This window comes from Penicilliopsis zonata (assembly GCF_001890105.1).
Source record: "Penicilliopsis zonata CBS 506.65 unplaced genomic scaffold ASPZOscaffold_12, whole genome shotgun sequence".
NCBI classification, from domain to species: domain Eukaryota; kingdom Fungi; phylum Ascomycota; class Eurotiomycetes; order Eurotiales; family Aspergillaceae; genus Penicilliopsis; species Penicilliopsis zonata.
This window is the reverse complement of record NW_019208921.1, coordinates 569,472-582,145: the sequence shown is the minus strand read 5'-3', so window position 1 is coordinate 582,145 and position 12,674 is coordinate 569,472. Positions and strand designations below refer to the sequence as shown.

At 49.4% G+C, this 12,674-nt stretch overlaps 7 protein-coding genes across 7 annotated transcripts; 4 read left to right on the top strand and 3 right to left on the bottom strand.

The window, feature by feature from the left end:
* Window positions 1–25: 25 nt before the first annotated feature.
* Window positions 26–1,413, bottom strand: ASPZODRAFT_17950 (hypothetical protein; the record flags this gene model as incomplete). The annotated part of the gene is made up of 2 exons (XM_022727120.1): window positions 26–137; window positions 200–1,413. The coding sequence occupies 2 exons, from the start codon at window positions 1,411–1,413 to the stop codon at window positions 26–28; spliced, it is 1,326 nt and encodes a 441-aa protein (XP_022579546.1).
* A 239-nt stretch (window positions 1,414–1,652) lies between these two features.
* ASPZODRAFT_27059 (hypothetical protein) lies at window positions 1,653–4,031 on the bottom strand. The gene is made up of 7 exons (XM_022728076.1): window positions 3,986–4,031; window positions 3,416–3,823; window positions 3,277–3,369; window positions 2,938–3,220; window positions 2,314–2,886; window positions 2,157–2,267; window positions 1,653–2,102 (listed from the first exon to the last, which is right to left on the bottom strand). The coding sequence occupies exons 2-7, from the start codon at window positions 3,559–3,561 to the stop codon at window positions 1,788–1,790; spliced, it is 1,521 nt and encodes a 506-aa protein (XP_022579545.1). The 5' UTR covers window positions 3,562–3,823; window positions 3,986–4,031; the 3' UTR covers window positions 1,653–1,787.
* A 407-nt stretch (window positions 4,032–4,438) lies between these two features.
* On the top strand, window positions 4,439–5,704 carry ASPZODRAFT_70649 (hypothetical protein; the record flags this gene model as incomplete). Its single annotated transcript, XM_022729686.1, has 7 exons — window positions 4,439–4,625; window positions 4,674–4,693; window positions 4,744–4,777; window positions 4,822–4,895; window positions 4,947–5,323; window positions 5,373–5,468; window positions 5,515–5,704. The coding sequence occupies 7 exons, from the start codon at window positions 4,439–4,441 to the stop codon at window positions 5,702–5,704; spliced, it is 978 nt and encodes a 325-aa protein (XP_022579544.1).
* Window positions 5,705–6,188: 484 nt separating this feature from the next.
* On the top strand, window positions 6,189–7,184 carry ASPZODRAFT_168131 (hypothetical protein; the record flags this gene model as incomplete). Its single annotated transcript, XM_022726850.1, has 1 exon — window positions 6,189–7,184. The coding sequence occupies exon 1, from the start codon at window positions 6,270–6,272 to the stop codon at window positions 7,182–7,184; it is 915 nt and encodes a 304-aa protein (XP_022579543.1). The 5' UTR covers window positions 6,189–6,269.
* Window positions 7,185–7,486: 302 nt separating this feature from the next.
* ASPZODRAFT_153342 (hypothetical protein) lies at window positions 7,487–9,089 on the top strand (the record flags this gene model as incomplete). The annotated part of the gene is made up of 8 exons (XM_022725964.1): window positions 7,487–7,522; window positions 7,598–7,626; window positions 7,680–7,857; window positions 7,880–7,972; window positions 8,100–8,292; window positions 8,338–8,511; window positions 8,645–8,870; window positions 8,903–9,089. 8 exons carry the CDS (start codon window positions 7,487–7,489, stop codon window positions 9,087–9,089), a joined length of 1,116 nt encoding a protein of 371 aa, XP_022579542.1.
* A 362-nt stretch (window positions 9,090–9,451) lies between these two features.
* Window positions 9,452–10,279, top strand: ASPZODRAFT_144343 (hypothetical protein; the record flags this gene model as incomplete). The annotated part of the gene is made up of 1 exon (XM_022724997.1): window positions 9,452–10,279. One exon carries the CDS (start codon window positions 9,452–9,454, stop codon window positions 10,277–10,279), a length of 828 nt encoding a protein of 275 aa, XP_022579541.1.
* Window positions 10,280–11,384: 1,105 nt separating this feature from the next.
* Window positions 11,385–12,521, bottom strand: ASPZODRAFT_70396 (hypothetical protein; the record flags this gene model as incomplete). Its single annotated transcript, XM_022729670.1, has 1 exon — window positions 11,385–12,521. One exon carries the CDS (start codon window positions 12,519–12,521, stop codon window positions 11,385–11,387), a length of 1,137 nt encoding a protein of 378 aa, XP_022579540.1.
* Window positions 12,522–12,674: the final 153 nt, after the last annotated feature.

The following is a 12,674-nucleotide window of genomic DNA, read 5'->3' as shown; positions in this document are numbered from 1 at the left end:
ACTAAGCCTTGTATTGAATTCAGACTCAAGAGTAGACCTTGGGGTTGTAGTACACCGTGACGTAGGGCTTCCCCTTCTTGAAGGAATAGGAGACGTAGGTGTGGGTTCCCAGCTGTGTATCGATAGCATGCGAGGGACTATAAGTAGAATATCGTTAGGATATGATTGTCGAATCAGACAGCAGCAGTAACCAACTTACAATCTTTCACGCAGGTCGTGGACATAGGAGGCCGCCAGGTGGTGCCAACCCTGGCGGTGGAAATACGTGGCCAACCCCTCTGCGACAGCGAGATCGGTGCGCGCATAGTGTCTGACAGGGAGGTAGACCTGGATCTCGGGGGTTGGCTTGCCCGGGCGCAGTTCTGCGTTGAACAAGATCCCGGCCGAGCGATGGTTATTGAGCGGCAGGGGGTCGTCATCTTTATGATCGCGAGGCAGGTCGAAGAGGAGCCCCCACAGCTCGCAGAGGACGGACAGTCCAGCGTCGATATTGGGGCCTGTGAGACGGCCGCCGAGGGTGAAGACGTCCTGGGCGCTGCGGAGGGAAGTGTGGCGAGAACGCAGGTAGATCTTCAGACGGGACTGGGAGGGATCGATGCAGTCGAAGGCGAGACACTCTGCGCGCAGTTTTGTTTCGTCGATGGCCAGGTACGTCTCTAGCATTGTCAAGGCGGAGGTGAAGAGTGGAGAGGAAGGGGTTGCTGTCATCTTCTCGTCGGGAAGATCCAGTGCCTTGATGGCGTTGCAGATCAGCTTGATCTCCGTCTCGCCGGTCAAGATGGAGCGCAGCTGAGGGATGAAGTAGGCTTTCATGGGGGGCGGGGCCGCCTGAAGGGAGGAATCGATCTCAGAGACGAAGCCGAAGCCGAAAAAGTGCTGAGACTGGTGTTCCGAGGCGGGCAGTTGGGCCTTGATCACCGAGGCGTCGGCGGGGGAGACGAGCAGCATCTCACTCAGCTGGCGGTACCAGGTCCAGTGCGTGACGGTGTTTGTGGTTTCCAGATCCTGCACGAACTGCTGCACGGCACGCTGGTTGAAGGGGTCGAGGGGGGTGCCGGCGTCAGGGCCGATGGGCTCGAAGCCCAGACGCACCGTGGCCTTGCGGTCATGGAAATTGACGCTGATCTCCAGCGGGGTGGTGTCGTCGCACATGAAGGAGCGCCAGACAGCGGTCGGTTTGTCGGAGCCGGGGCCAGACGAAGGACGAGGACGAGGACGAGGACGGGGGCCCATGATAGGCAGCACGTGGCGGTAGATGAAGAGCAGATGCTGAAGCTGGACGAGGGTCTCGTACTGGGCGTTGGTCATCAGGTTCTGCATGGTGGGCGCGATGGTGTCCCACCAGAAGCGCTGGTCGTCGTTGGGGAAGACGAGGGTATTGCTGAGGATGGTGGAGGGCGGAGAGGGCGCCATGTTGGCAGGATGATGGAGAGAGAGGAAGAAGGGGAAGTGATGAAGAGAGGAAGAAGGGGAAGTGATGAAGAGACAAAGAGAAGAGAGGAAGCGATAACTAATAGACATTTATATAGGTAGAGTGAGAGAAGTGAGAGTGAGAGAAGTGAGAGTGAGAGAAGAAATTAATAATATTAGTACAAGTAAGAGAAAAATTCTCTTATTAGTCTCTTCACTTCTACTTATATCTATTCTCATTCACTATATACTATTAGAGCTGTATATCTTTCTCGTCTTAAATCTAGTGAGTAACTAGACTATACCTTGTATAACTTGTAATCATTATCAAGAAACTTATATCTGCTAATACTTCTCACTATACAACACCAGGACTGTCACTGTCTAGCCTTCCCCCGAAGCATCCTGTGGATTTGATATTGGACAATCTTCCACTCGGACGGGGTTTTCTGAGCTTCATGCGGCGGGAACTCCTCAAACCGATCTCCAGTCTTTTGCCAGGCATCATCCGGGTCATCTTTCATCTCCTGCAGCAGCTGCGATCTCCATCTAAAGTACACCTTTCCCAGTAATTCAGCGATGTTGCCAAGATTGAAGACCACCGCATACGTGACGCAGCCGACCAGGACAGCCGTGATGATGAATGGAGCCTGCGTGTGGCTCTGGGTGATATTCGGAATGGCCCAGAGGGACTAGAGAGCATTAGAGAGAGAGAGAAAAACATGTTATGGTCTATAAGAACTCACTGCACAGAAGGCTAATGGCAGGTAGAAGATGCTGACATAGGTGAGCAGCTGCACATTCTGACCCAGGCGAGTGGAAGAGCGACTCTCCATTAAAGCACTGGCATTGAAGAGCTAGACGCTGTCAGAGAGGAAGACCACATGGTGAATAGAAACATACGCCGTCCCGCAAGGCCTTGACCGTCTCTACCTTGTGGCGAAACTGGGTCTGGAGATTCTCCAGACTCTGGCAAATTCCGTCTGCCTCTATACAGAGCTCTTGCAGCCTGTTCAAGTCGTCGAATACCTCAACTCTGGGCTCGAAAATATGTGCGATCCGAGCCTGTCTCCAGAGCTTCCACTGTGTGATATTGTCGTCGATGGTGATATCAAACTCGGTGAGACAGCCGAGGATCCAGAAATAAAGTCTTGACCGGCTGAACGTCTCGTCATCGAAGAGCAGCTTGGTGTATTCCTTGGGATCCATGAAATCCTCCACCAGCAGGCTTTCGATATAGTCATAGAACCCTCTCCAATCCGCCTCGACTTTCTTGAGTGTGAAGACGATGCACAAGAGCTCGGCCGCATAGAGAGATCTTTCACCAGCTCTCATCTCCACAAAGATTGGGTTCTGAGGCGTGAAGGATACCTGATAGTCGAAGAACCGTGGAGGAGCGAGGACAAGGATGGTCCAGCATTTTCCCCCATCCATGCGACGTCCATTCATTTCCAGATCTCCGCCGGCAGTAATAATCTATTAGTAGAGTTTAGCTCTACCTATTGGCATAGTGAAGAGAGGAAATACCGTGACGGAACTCTTATAGAAGGCCGTGTCATTCTGCCCACCCTCCTTGCTGTACAAGTGACCAATCTTCACGTCCTTCCTATTAATCACTGACCGGGCCTTTTCATAGAATGTGATATGGAAGGCTGTGCTGGGATTTCGGTATGGATTGCTTGCTTCGCTGTCTCCCCGTCGCTCCCCAGAGACATGCATTCTGGTCGCTAGGCCGACTGGATCGTCGTACTCGCCATACAGATCAAAGGGGAATCCCTCTGCTGAATCGGGGAAGAGACCCTGGTAGATTCTACCGTGATATCAGCGAGTCATTGAGAGAACAATAGCCTGATGCGCGCCACGTACATGATCCGTTGCCAGGGGGCTGTCCCGTAACCGCTGGTTTGACCAAATGGGTTCCTGTTTAACCACTCGGAGAGAGCTGTCTCATCATGGATCCTATGGAGTCAGTTAATGAGGAAGAATGAGTGGTTGAATGATATACTCTTCAGATCTTATGTCAATAGGATCATCGGCAGGTCTAGTGGCATTGATACAGCGACTCTTCAAATTATGCCATATCCAGGTACCATCCGTCGAGGGATCAATGTCCAGGACGGCGAACTCATTATAACCCTCCATATTGTCCATAAATGACTCCAGTCTGTGCACGTCGATGTCTGCAGGGAAGAGACCTACCCGTGCAGCCCAGTGGAAGTCGAATCCATGTTGAATCCTTCCATCCTGGGGGATGGAATATTTCAGTCTCTGTTCAGGGCTTTTGGGGGTGATTTCTTTTGCATAAGACTCGGCAGGATCGAGAGCCCTGTATTCAAAAGCATGCCTTTCCCTGTCGCGCAGCTGCTCTGGAGAAAGGGCGATGGAGTGATATCTCAACTGCTCCAATTCTATACTGAAGAAGAGTCAGAAGAGTTGTTAGATGAGGTTGAACACTTACATTTCCTATACCAACATATCACTCAGTTAGCCTTTCATGCTTGATACCTAATTATTAACTCTCACTCACATCCTATTCATCAGTCATGATATAGATAGTTATTAGACTAGTAACTTACAAACACCACAAAATGTCGGCTCATTTTGAATATATTGAATTATAACTAGCATCAAGACATCTCATAGATAAGTTTAAGAAGAGAAAATGAAGAGATGATGGAGGGTGAATAAGAGCTCAGAATTGCTGACGTGTAAAAGTCGATCTTAATGGAGGGTAAAAATAGCTCTTCCCCCATATACGTCTGTATACATCTGTATACTTACATCTGTACTCTACCTGTCACTTCAGTAGGAATTCTGGAGTCTCACGTACTAGAATTAAGGATGCCATTCTTATATTTAGTACTTCATTCTCCTATAAGTGTTGTTTAGATAAGAAATATCATAACAAGTCATTATGTCAGTGGCGGAAGTCAATTCTCATCGCCACAATGAGCATCTTTATTTCAACGTCCTCGTACTCAATGTATTCCATACTCAATTTATTCCGAATGAGACCGACTTTCTCTTCATGGATGATGACACGGTCGGGGTGCGTCCTCCACCCCCTGGCGTCACCCCGGATTTCCATTCCACGCCGTGGCTACACCAGGCTAATCGCATCACCGTCGCAGTTGGACTGACAGTGTCCACGCTTTTTCTCCTGATGCGACTGTATACCAAGGCGTATGTGATCAGAAAGCTGTGGTGGGATGATGGTGAGTTTCCTACTCTATTCACCTTGTACTCGACTTATTTTGTTCTAGTATCAATTGTCCTTGCTTGGGTAGGATGAAATGATAAAAACACCCGAAGAAAACATCTAACGATGAATAGATCTTCTCCATCGGGACTCAAGCAACGATTCTTTGTAAGATCTACACCCCTATAGGATCCCCACACTGACATGGATAGATGGCTACGCACATTCAAGCTTCGCAATCCACATCTGGAACATGCCTGTCTCTCGTCTCGTCGCCTACCGAACGGTACGCCCATAGACTCCATCTTTTCATCTTTCCATCCCAACTAATGAATAGACAATTCTGGCCGTCGCAGTCCTATATCTCCCCGCGCTGGCGTTTGCCAAACTCGCCGTCATCATGCTGTACTATCGCGTGCTCAAATCGGTGCGTATGTGGCAGTATATCCTGTGGGTTCTTGGAGCCGGCATCTCGGCATACAGTCTCTCTCTCGTCCTGGGGCTCATCTTCGCCTGCCATCCTATCCAGGCGGGATGGACCGTGTCTCCCCCTGCGGCTTGTAAGCGTCGATCAGGGCTGTACATGGGAACAGCCATTGCGAACACAGCCAGCGATGTGGTCTTGCTGGCCATCCCGGTCACTTTTCTATGGGGGATGCATCTCCCACTGCTGCAGAAAATAGGGATCATGTGTTTATTCGGGATCGGATGTCTGTAGGTGAAAGATTCACTGTATATCTGAAGGATGATGTTGATTCTCTAGGACGGTGATCACCAGTATTGTCCGCCTGGTGACGTTGATCCCCTTGTTGGCGTCGAATGACCAACCGCATAATATCGGCCTTGCCTGTCTTTTTATGTAAGTATCTTCACCGTCAGTTAGCATTGAAAGTAACCCTCTTCAGAGCCATCGAGGCCAATTTCATCATCCTGTGTGGCTCTGCTCCCTATCTTCGCCAATTCTTCCGCCATCATAAAGACTGGAGTCCAAGAATGCGTGTTTCGTCGAAAGATACATCCAGGACAGAGAGACCGGGAGGCATTGAGATGGCTACGGGTGAGTCTTATGAATTGGAGTATAGCACTAGAGTGTAATGGAATAGATCAAAATACTCTTATAGTAGTTCTGCTGTTCTTAGACTTTAAGGTCCATAAGAGTTGTAATATACAATTAATAGATATTTATTATTAGAAGTAGGGCATATAGAGTATATTATACCTGTGGCTGTAAAGTATCTATAGTGTCACAGATCAGATTAGACCTTTATATATTAATTTAATATTATTAGTGTTATTCTAAGCATTCTCTATTCTATAGCTAAATCAGAGTTGTCTAATAACCTAATATTATCTCTATTCTTAACATTTATTGTTTTTGATAGCTTTATATTAGGATTATAAGTATAGTATCTTACTCTTTTATACTATATTGCAGACCATTAATCCTTTAATCTATTATATACTCTATAGATAATAATACTCTATACTAGCTAAGCTAAGATAGACCCGCTATAAAAGAGGCGATTTAAGCCGAGAGGCGAAGAAGGATTAATCAATCTTAGATGTGGCAATTCTAGCCGAATTTTTGTCTTCTCCTTATTGTCTTATCTTCTCTTCCTCTTCACCCATTAAGAATCGACTTTTCACATCTTCATTCGCTATGAAGACGTCTCCCTGGGCCCTGTTGCTCCTGGCAGGGCAGGCCGCTGCAGCCGGCGTCTCCGAGATCACCCTCGTGTCGACCGTCGCGGAAACCGTCACCAGCACGTACAGCAGCACCGTGCCGGTGACAACCACCATCACCTCCTGCACACCAGTGACTGCAGGGGCTGCGTTGAATTCCTGCCCTACCACCGCCTGGTCGACGAATGGAGCCTACTGGAGCGCCGACTGTTCGGCAGCCATCACCGGCGGAACAACAGTGGTGACAGGGGCCGGCAGTGGAGCGACTGCCTCGGTGATGTGTGTCCTGAAGAGTTGCCAGGCTGTGTACGCCAATACCCGGTCGAACCTGTATTATCTCGTCACTGGCTCCTTCACAACCACCTCGCATACCAGTGCCTTTGTCTTGAACCGCTATACCACCAACCCCTGCGTTGTCACGGAAACAGCCATCTCGACCGACACCTGGTATTCCACCATCACCTTGGAGTCGACCTTCACCTATACAGAGACCGTCACGCTTTCCACTTCTCCAGTTTCTTCATCTGCTTCATCCGCTGCTTCTTCATCTGCTTCATCTTCATCGGCTGCTGCTTCATCTTCATCAATTATTCCTTCAATTGCTTCAGCCGCATCCGCTGCTTCGTCTGCTTCTGCTGCTGCTTCGACACCAGTTTCCTCTAGAGAAACGCCCTCTTCATCACCCCCAAGCTCGAGCGCCACCGATTTCTCTTCTTCTGCTGTCCAAACCGGACCTTCCAGTCTTCCCTCGGGCTCTGGAATCCCAAGCTCTGTACCGCAGTCTTCGTCTGTCGATCCAGGTCTCCATGTTGTCACCGAGACAATGTTCACCACTGTCTTGTACACTGCCTTTTCGGCTTGTTCTTCGGCAGACTCTCCTCCCTCTGCCTAGTCTCTTATAGTGAGAAGTAATTCTTACTTCATCCTGATTCAATTAATATAGAGGTTGTACTGTAAATATGGTTAAGCTTAATGAGAATAAGAATATTAATAATTTATATAATATCACTAGAGCTATATCAGTAGAACTACACGATTCTCTATGAAAAACAGTAATATATTCTATACCTCTAGTATTCTATTTAATATATCTACTATCTTACTAATAAATCTATTTTATTGTTTATTCTCACCAGTTCTGACCTTATTACCCCTTCAATTCTTCACGACCACTGCATTTTCATCACTTGCACTATGAAGGCCTATCAGTATATAAAAAGACATCAAAATGTGTATTACTCTCCTTCAATTACGATTTTATTCTCCAAACGAGGCATTGCAAGCCTCTCTCGAGGGTCCAATGAGTTATTCCAATACACAAGCGGGCGCTGGATGTAAGCCTCTGCTATTTACTTATGTTTAAAAAATCCTATGACTCATAATTTAGATATAATGATAAAACAATACACTCTGAAAGAGAGCGCATATTCAATATCGCCGGACTGAAGCGTCTGGCTGCTGAATGCATCAACCAGAACGAAGAAGACGTCGTTGGGTTCAGGAAACTCGCCGAGGGAGGCTTCAATCGCACCTTTCTTCTCACTCTGCGCAATGGTTTTCAAATGGTTGCTCGGATTCCTTATCCAGTCACTTGAACCCAAGTCGCTACTCGTCGCCAGTGAAGTGGCAACAATGGATTTCCTCCGTCTGCATGGCATCCCGACTCCGAAGGATATTTGGGTATTCCACCAGAGCGGACAATGCTGCAGGGTGCGAATACATCTTTATGGAGCTTGTTCGTGGAACGAACCTAGGGGATACCTGGTACGACTTGTGTGAAGCAGCTTGACGGACAGTTGTGACCGAGATTGTCAAACTGGAGGCCCAACTCTTCCCTCTACAGTTTCCTTCGTGTGGATGTATTTATTACTCAAAAGACTTACAACGGGAAACGAACCGCGTTGTCATACCCGCTCAGGAGCAATTCTGTGTCGGGCCAGATACCAGTCTTGGGCTGTGGTATGGAAGAAGACTTCAACTAGATGTCGACCGGGGCCCATGTAAGCAGTCTTCCTAGTCTTTCTAATGCAAGGTTCACGTTCTAGATGACCAGGCTGCAGCCTTGAAAGCCGGCGCCAGTAAAGAGATTGCATACTTGAGGCAGTTCGGACAACCACTTCGGCGTGAGATCTTCGACTATGAACGGCTTTCGCATCTGGAACATATCGAGAGCCTGCAGAAGTATCTCCAGATTGCACCGTTATATGCTATCAGCAGATGTATCCCTCACTCAGCCAACTATACGACACCCAGATCTGCAGCCGAACAATGTGTTTGTGTCTGACGACTTCAAGATCACTGGAGTGATTGACTGGCAACACTGTGCTGTGCTTCCGCTCTTTCTGCAATGAGGGATTCCAGAAAGCCTGCAGAACTATGGCGACAGTGTGTCTGAATCCTTGCAGCGTCCTTCGTTACCGGAAGACTTTGAAGAACTGTCTCTTGAAGAGCAATCCACAGAGCTGGAACTGTTCAGAAGACGCCAGCTTCACTATTTCTACGTCAAGGAAACAGAAAAGACCAATACCACACACTATCATGCCTTGACGGATGGCCTGAGTGCGCTCAGGCGCAAACTGTTTCGCCACGCAAGTGATCCATGGGAGGGAGAGACAATGCAACCCTCCAGGCGGATCTAGTATTAGCCAGTCGGAACTGGACAAAGCTTACACGTTCAGCATCGGCACAGCGGAATGAACCCATCCCATGTCCAATCGAGTACACGGAAGACAAGGAACGGCTTGTTTTGGCTGACGATTGGGTTTTTGATGATTTTGATGAAGAGGAATATAAATAGATCTCAATGGTCTGAGCTTTGGAGGTTATTTCGTGTAACTAATCATATGAGAGGCATTTGCTATTCAATAATCCTCTGGTCTTGCCACAGTGTAGACGCGGTGGAAGGTATAGTCGACTTCTTCTTTCAGTTTGCTCGCTCAAAACAGAGATACATCAATACTATCAGAGTAGTCTTTGATTGGAGTCATATATATCGCCAGTATTAAACAGGAAGAAAACATACCAAAGTATTTTGAAAAAAATGTTTCTGCGGATTCGAACCTACAGTCCGCCGTACTGCAGGTAATTTCGGTCGAAAGTTGGTCTGAGCTCAAGCAGGCTTCACTCACCACCGTCCTCCTGCAAGAAACACCCCCCAGCATGCAATTCGGCAAATCGATCGGGACGGCATGCAGCTCGTTCGCGATCACGAATATCGATGACCTGTTTGTGCTGACCACGTTCTTTGCCGAGGCGGCGACCAGCCCGACGCTGACGCCCGTCAAGATCACGGTCGGGCAGTACGTGGGCTTCACGGTGATAGTGATCATCAGCATGATTGGGTTTGGGGCCTCGCTGGTGCTTCCCTCGGAGCCGATTGGGTTTCTCGGTCTGCTGCCCATCCTGCTGGGGGTTTGGAAACTCATTGATCTGCTTCTTCCGACCGGGGAGGGGGAAGAGAACGCGGGGCAGTTACCAGACGGACAAGACGGACAAGACGGAGGGGAAAAACAACAATCCCATTTCCTCTCCAGTCTGAAGAGCATCCTGAAGGTCTCGATGATCACGGTGATGAATGGCGGAGATAATATCGGGACATACATCCCGCTGTTTGCGCAGGCCAAGGGGCCCGAAATCGCCATCTACGTCGTCACGTACTACATCCTGCTTGGGCTGTGGTGTCTCGCGGCGTTTTTGATCATGAAGCAGCGCCATGTGCTGCGTCTGGCCCAGCGATACGCAGACCGGGTCGTGCCCTTTCTGTACATGGGCCTTGGCATGTACATCATCATCAAGTCGTCGTGCTACCCATGGTCGATCAAACGCATCGACGTCTCCTCTTCCTCGCACCCGGGCAAGGCCATCATGGCGGTCGTCACCACGGTTCTTCTTTTGATCTGTATAGCTGCCATGTTATGGAGAGCTAAAGTGAAGAGAGGGCGACTCTGTCCGAATGGTGCAGAAATAGAGCACTCGTCAGACTCATAATATTACGGCAATCTGATATCATGAAAATATCTTCTGTCGTTATTAATACTCTTGAAAGGAAGTATAAGCATCATATGGTCTAGCCAAGGCCACCTGCGAGCTGACCTTTTCACTATATGTGGTGAGACATGGTCATGGACATGGCTTTGGCTATGGAGAGTTTCTGCAGGAGAGAACCGGCAGGGAAGCACTAAACTAGATAGCCGATCTGAAAGACCATAAGCAAAAGCAAGTCCTCAAAGAGAATGCACTCACGTAGAAGATGCTGCCCACCCATGCGTACTGGGTGCCCACTAGATCGAGGTTTGTCTTCAATCCGTACAGTGCAGCCGTGGCAATGCTGACCTTGTCCAGAGCCGACAGAGGGACGTTAAACCACAGTAGAGGAATAAGTCGCAGATCGAGTTTCCATCGCAGCCGCCTGGCTTCCTGCTCGGTGTAGCTGGTCTCCGCGTCGAGCTCTTCCGCCAGCTGAGCAGCGGTATTCCCGTTGGAGCTCTTTTTGTCTGCCGTTCCATCATCGTGTTCATCGCCGACGATCAGATTGTCTTCCGACGAGACCAGCGTCTCTCATCGCTCGTTACCGGGCAGAGCGAGTGAAAAAAACATGGTGATCTGAATGAGATCTGACGTTGTGCAAGTTACGTCCACAACTTGGAGCGCCGGCTGGCGTCGCTGGAGCAGTGGGTGCCTGAGGACGACAGTCACACGTTGATGCCTGAGGACGACAGTCACGCCTTGATGCCTCAGGCGAGGGATTCCCCTCCTCTTCCTTCTCTTGTCGCTGTTTCTTCTCGTTCACCACCTCCAGGCGCCCACGACAACCCCGAGTCCGCCCCTGCAGCACTTTCGGTCTCATCTATCTAGCAGGGAGCTGACCCACGACGACAGCCGTTTCGCTTCCTGGTGAGCCTGAGTCATCTGGGTGAGTCCGTCGTGCAGGAGAGCAGACGCAACAGCAGCACAGCGAGTACGACGCGTCACCAGCACGCCCTTGCATTTCCGACTTGATGATCCTCCACTTGAGCTTGTCGATGGCTATCTAGTGTCCCATTACATCCCGATAATTATGGTGATAAGGGCTGATAACTGTAGATTATAATAGCTACACCTCGTATACCCCCTTGTGAAGCACCACTGGGCGAGGATTAGCCACATAAACGAGCTGTCTTTTCTGCTCAAAGTGAACACTGCCATGTCTCAATAATCCCGCCAAAGTCCCTTCCTGGCAGTCTGCGCCCTCGTGGTCATCCCACAAGACACCCAAGGCAGGGTACTTGAGCATTTCCTTGCCGCGATACACCTTCTGCATGCACGCCTGGGCCAGGAGAGTCATCACCATCTTGAAAGCAGGGGACGCAGGATCCACGGGGGAATTCAACGCGTCAAACAAGTCTGAGCCCTTCCATCCAAACAGTTTCTCTCCTCGCCAGGCTTCATTGACGACGTCCAGCAGGAGGACTTTGTCCATGAAATAGTCGACGCCATCGAACTCGTCGCTCTGCAGCATGACCAGTCTCTGCCAGACTAGAATATGGGCACCGTAATCCATGATTTTGTCCGGAGAGCAGACATGTTCCCATCCGAAATGATTCGTGGCTTCGTCTCCATGGAATTTATTGCCCGATTCCAGCACGGGAAGAAGCAAGGGATGCGCCGACAGCCCGGAACAGTCTGTTCTGTCTTTCCACAGGTAAGCGAATAGATCATGCCAGTGTTTCACCAGGGGGGACTGGCGGCGGGCCGCGATGAAATGGTTCGAAATGCCCGTGCCGCCCATATGCATGACACACATGTCTTTCTCATTCTGGAGCAGGTCATTCCAGATCCCGTCCAGCTGGCGGAAGAGGAGAATGCCCACGTCCATCCACACGCCGCCATGCAGATATAAGCATGCGCCGCGGATCAAATCGGCGGAATGCTGGCCTACAAACGGGCCGGTCATGGCTTTCTTCCGGAAGATCTCCGGGAGCATGTTTTCGGGAATATATCTTGCGACATTATTGGGAGAGTCGGGGATGTCGTCCAGTATCCGGACTTTCCAGTCGCTTCCATTCAATTGGATCCAATCAGTTACGTTCCGGCGACACCAGGGTGGGAGAGAGGCGAGACCGGAGTGCCAGAAGGCCCAGATGTTTTTTTCCGACGTGATGGGTTGGAAGGCAGAGAGTGAATCGAGAACCTCCTGAACGGGGCGGGAGTCGAGGGAGGGGACATATTGCAGGGAGGGGGAAAGTTCCATGGTGTAGTAAGCAGTATATTGAAGGGGTGAATAGTAGTAAATAGTAGTGGTAAATATACTAGTTACATTCTACTATTATTATCCATTTACCCGTCCATCTCTTCTGTGAATATCCAGTTTGTCTTGTTTAATTATTTCATGTGACCATGTCTC

Coding starts and splice junctions, on each gene's coding strand:
- ASPZODRAFT_27059 (XM_022728076.1), bottom strand. CDS start 3,561: ATGGACAATATGGAGGGTTATAATGAGTTCGCCGTCCTGGACATTGAT. Junction 2,268..2,313: donor TCAAGGCCTTGCGGGACGGC/GTATGTTTCTAT, acceptor GACAGCGTCTAG/CTCTTCAATGCCAGTGCTTT. Junction 2,103..2,156: donor TGCCATTAGCCTTCTGTGCA/GTGAGTTCTTAT, acceptor AATGCTCTCTAG/TCCCTCTGGGCCATTCCGAA.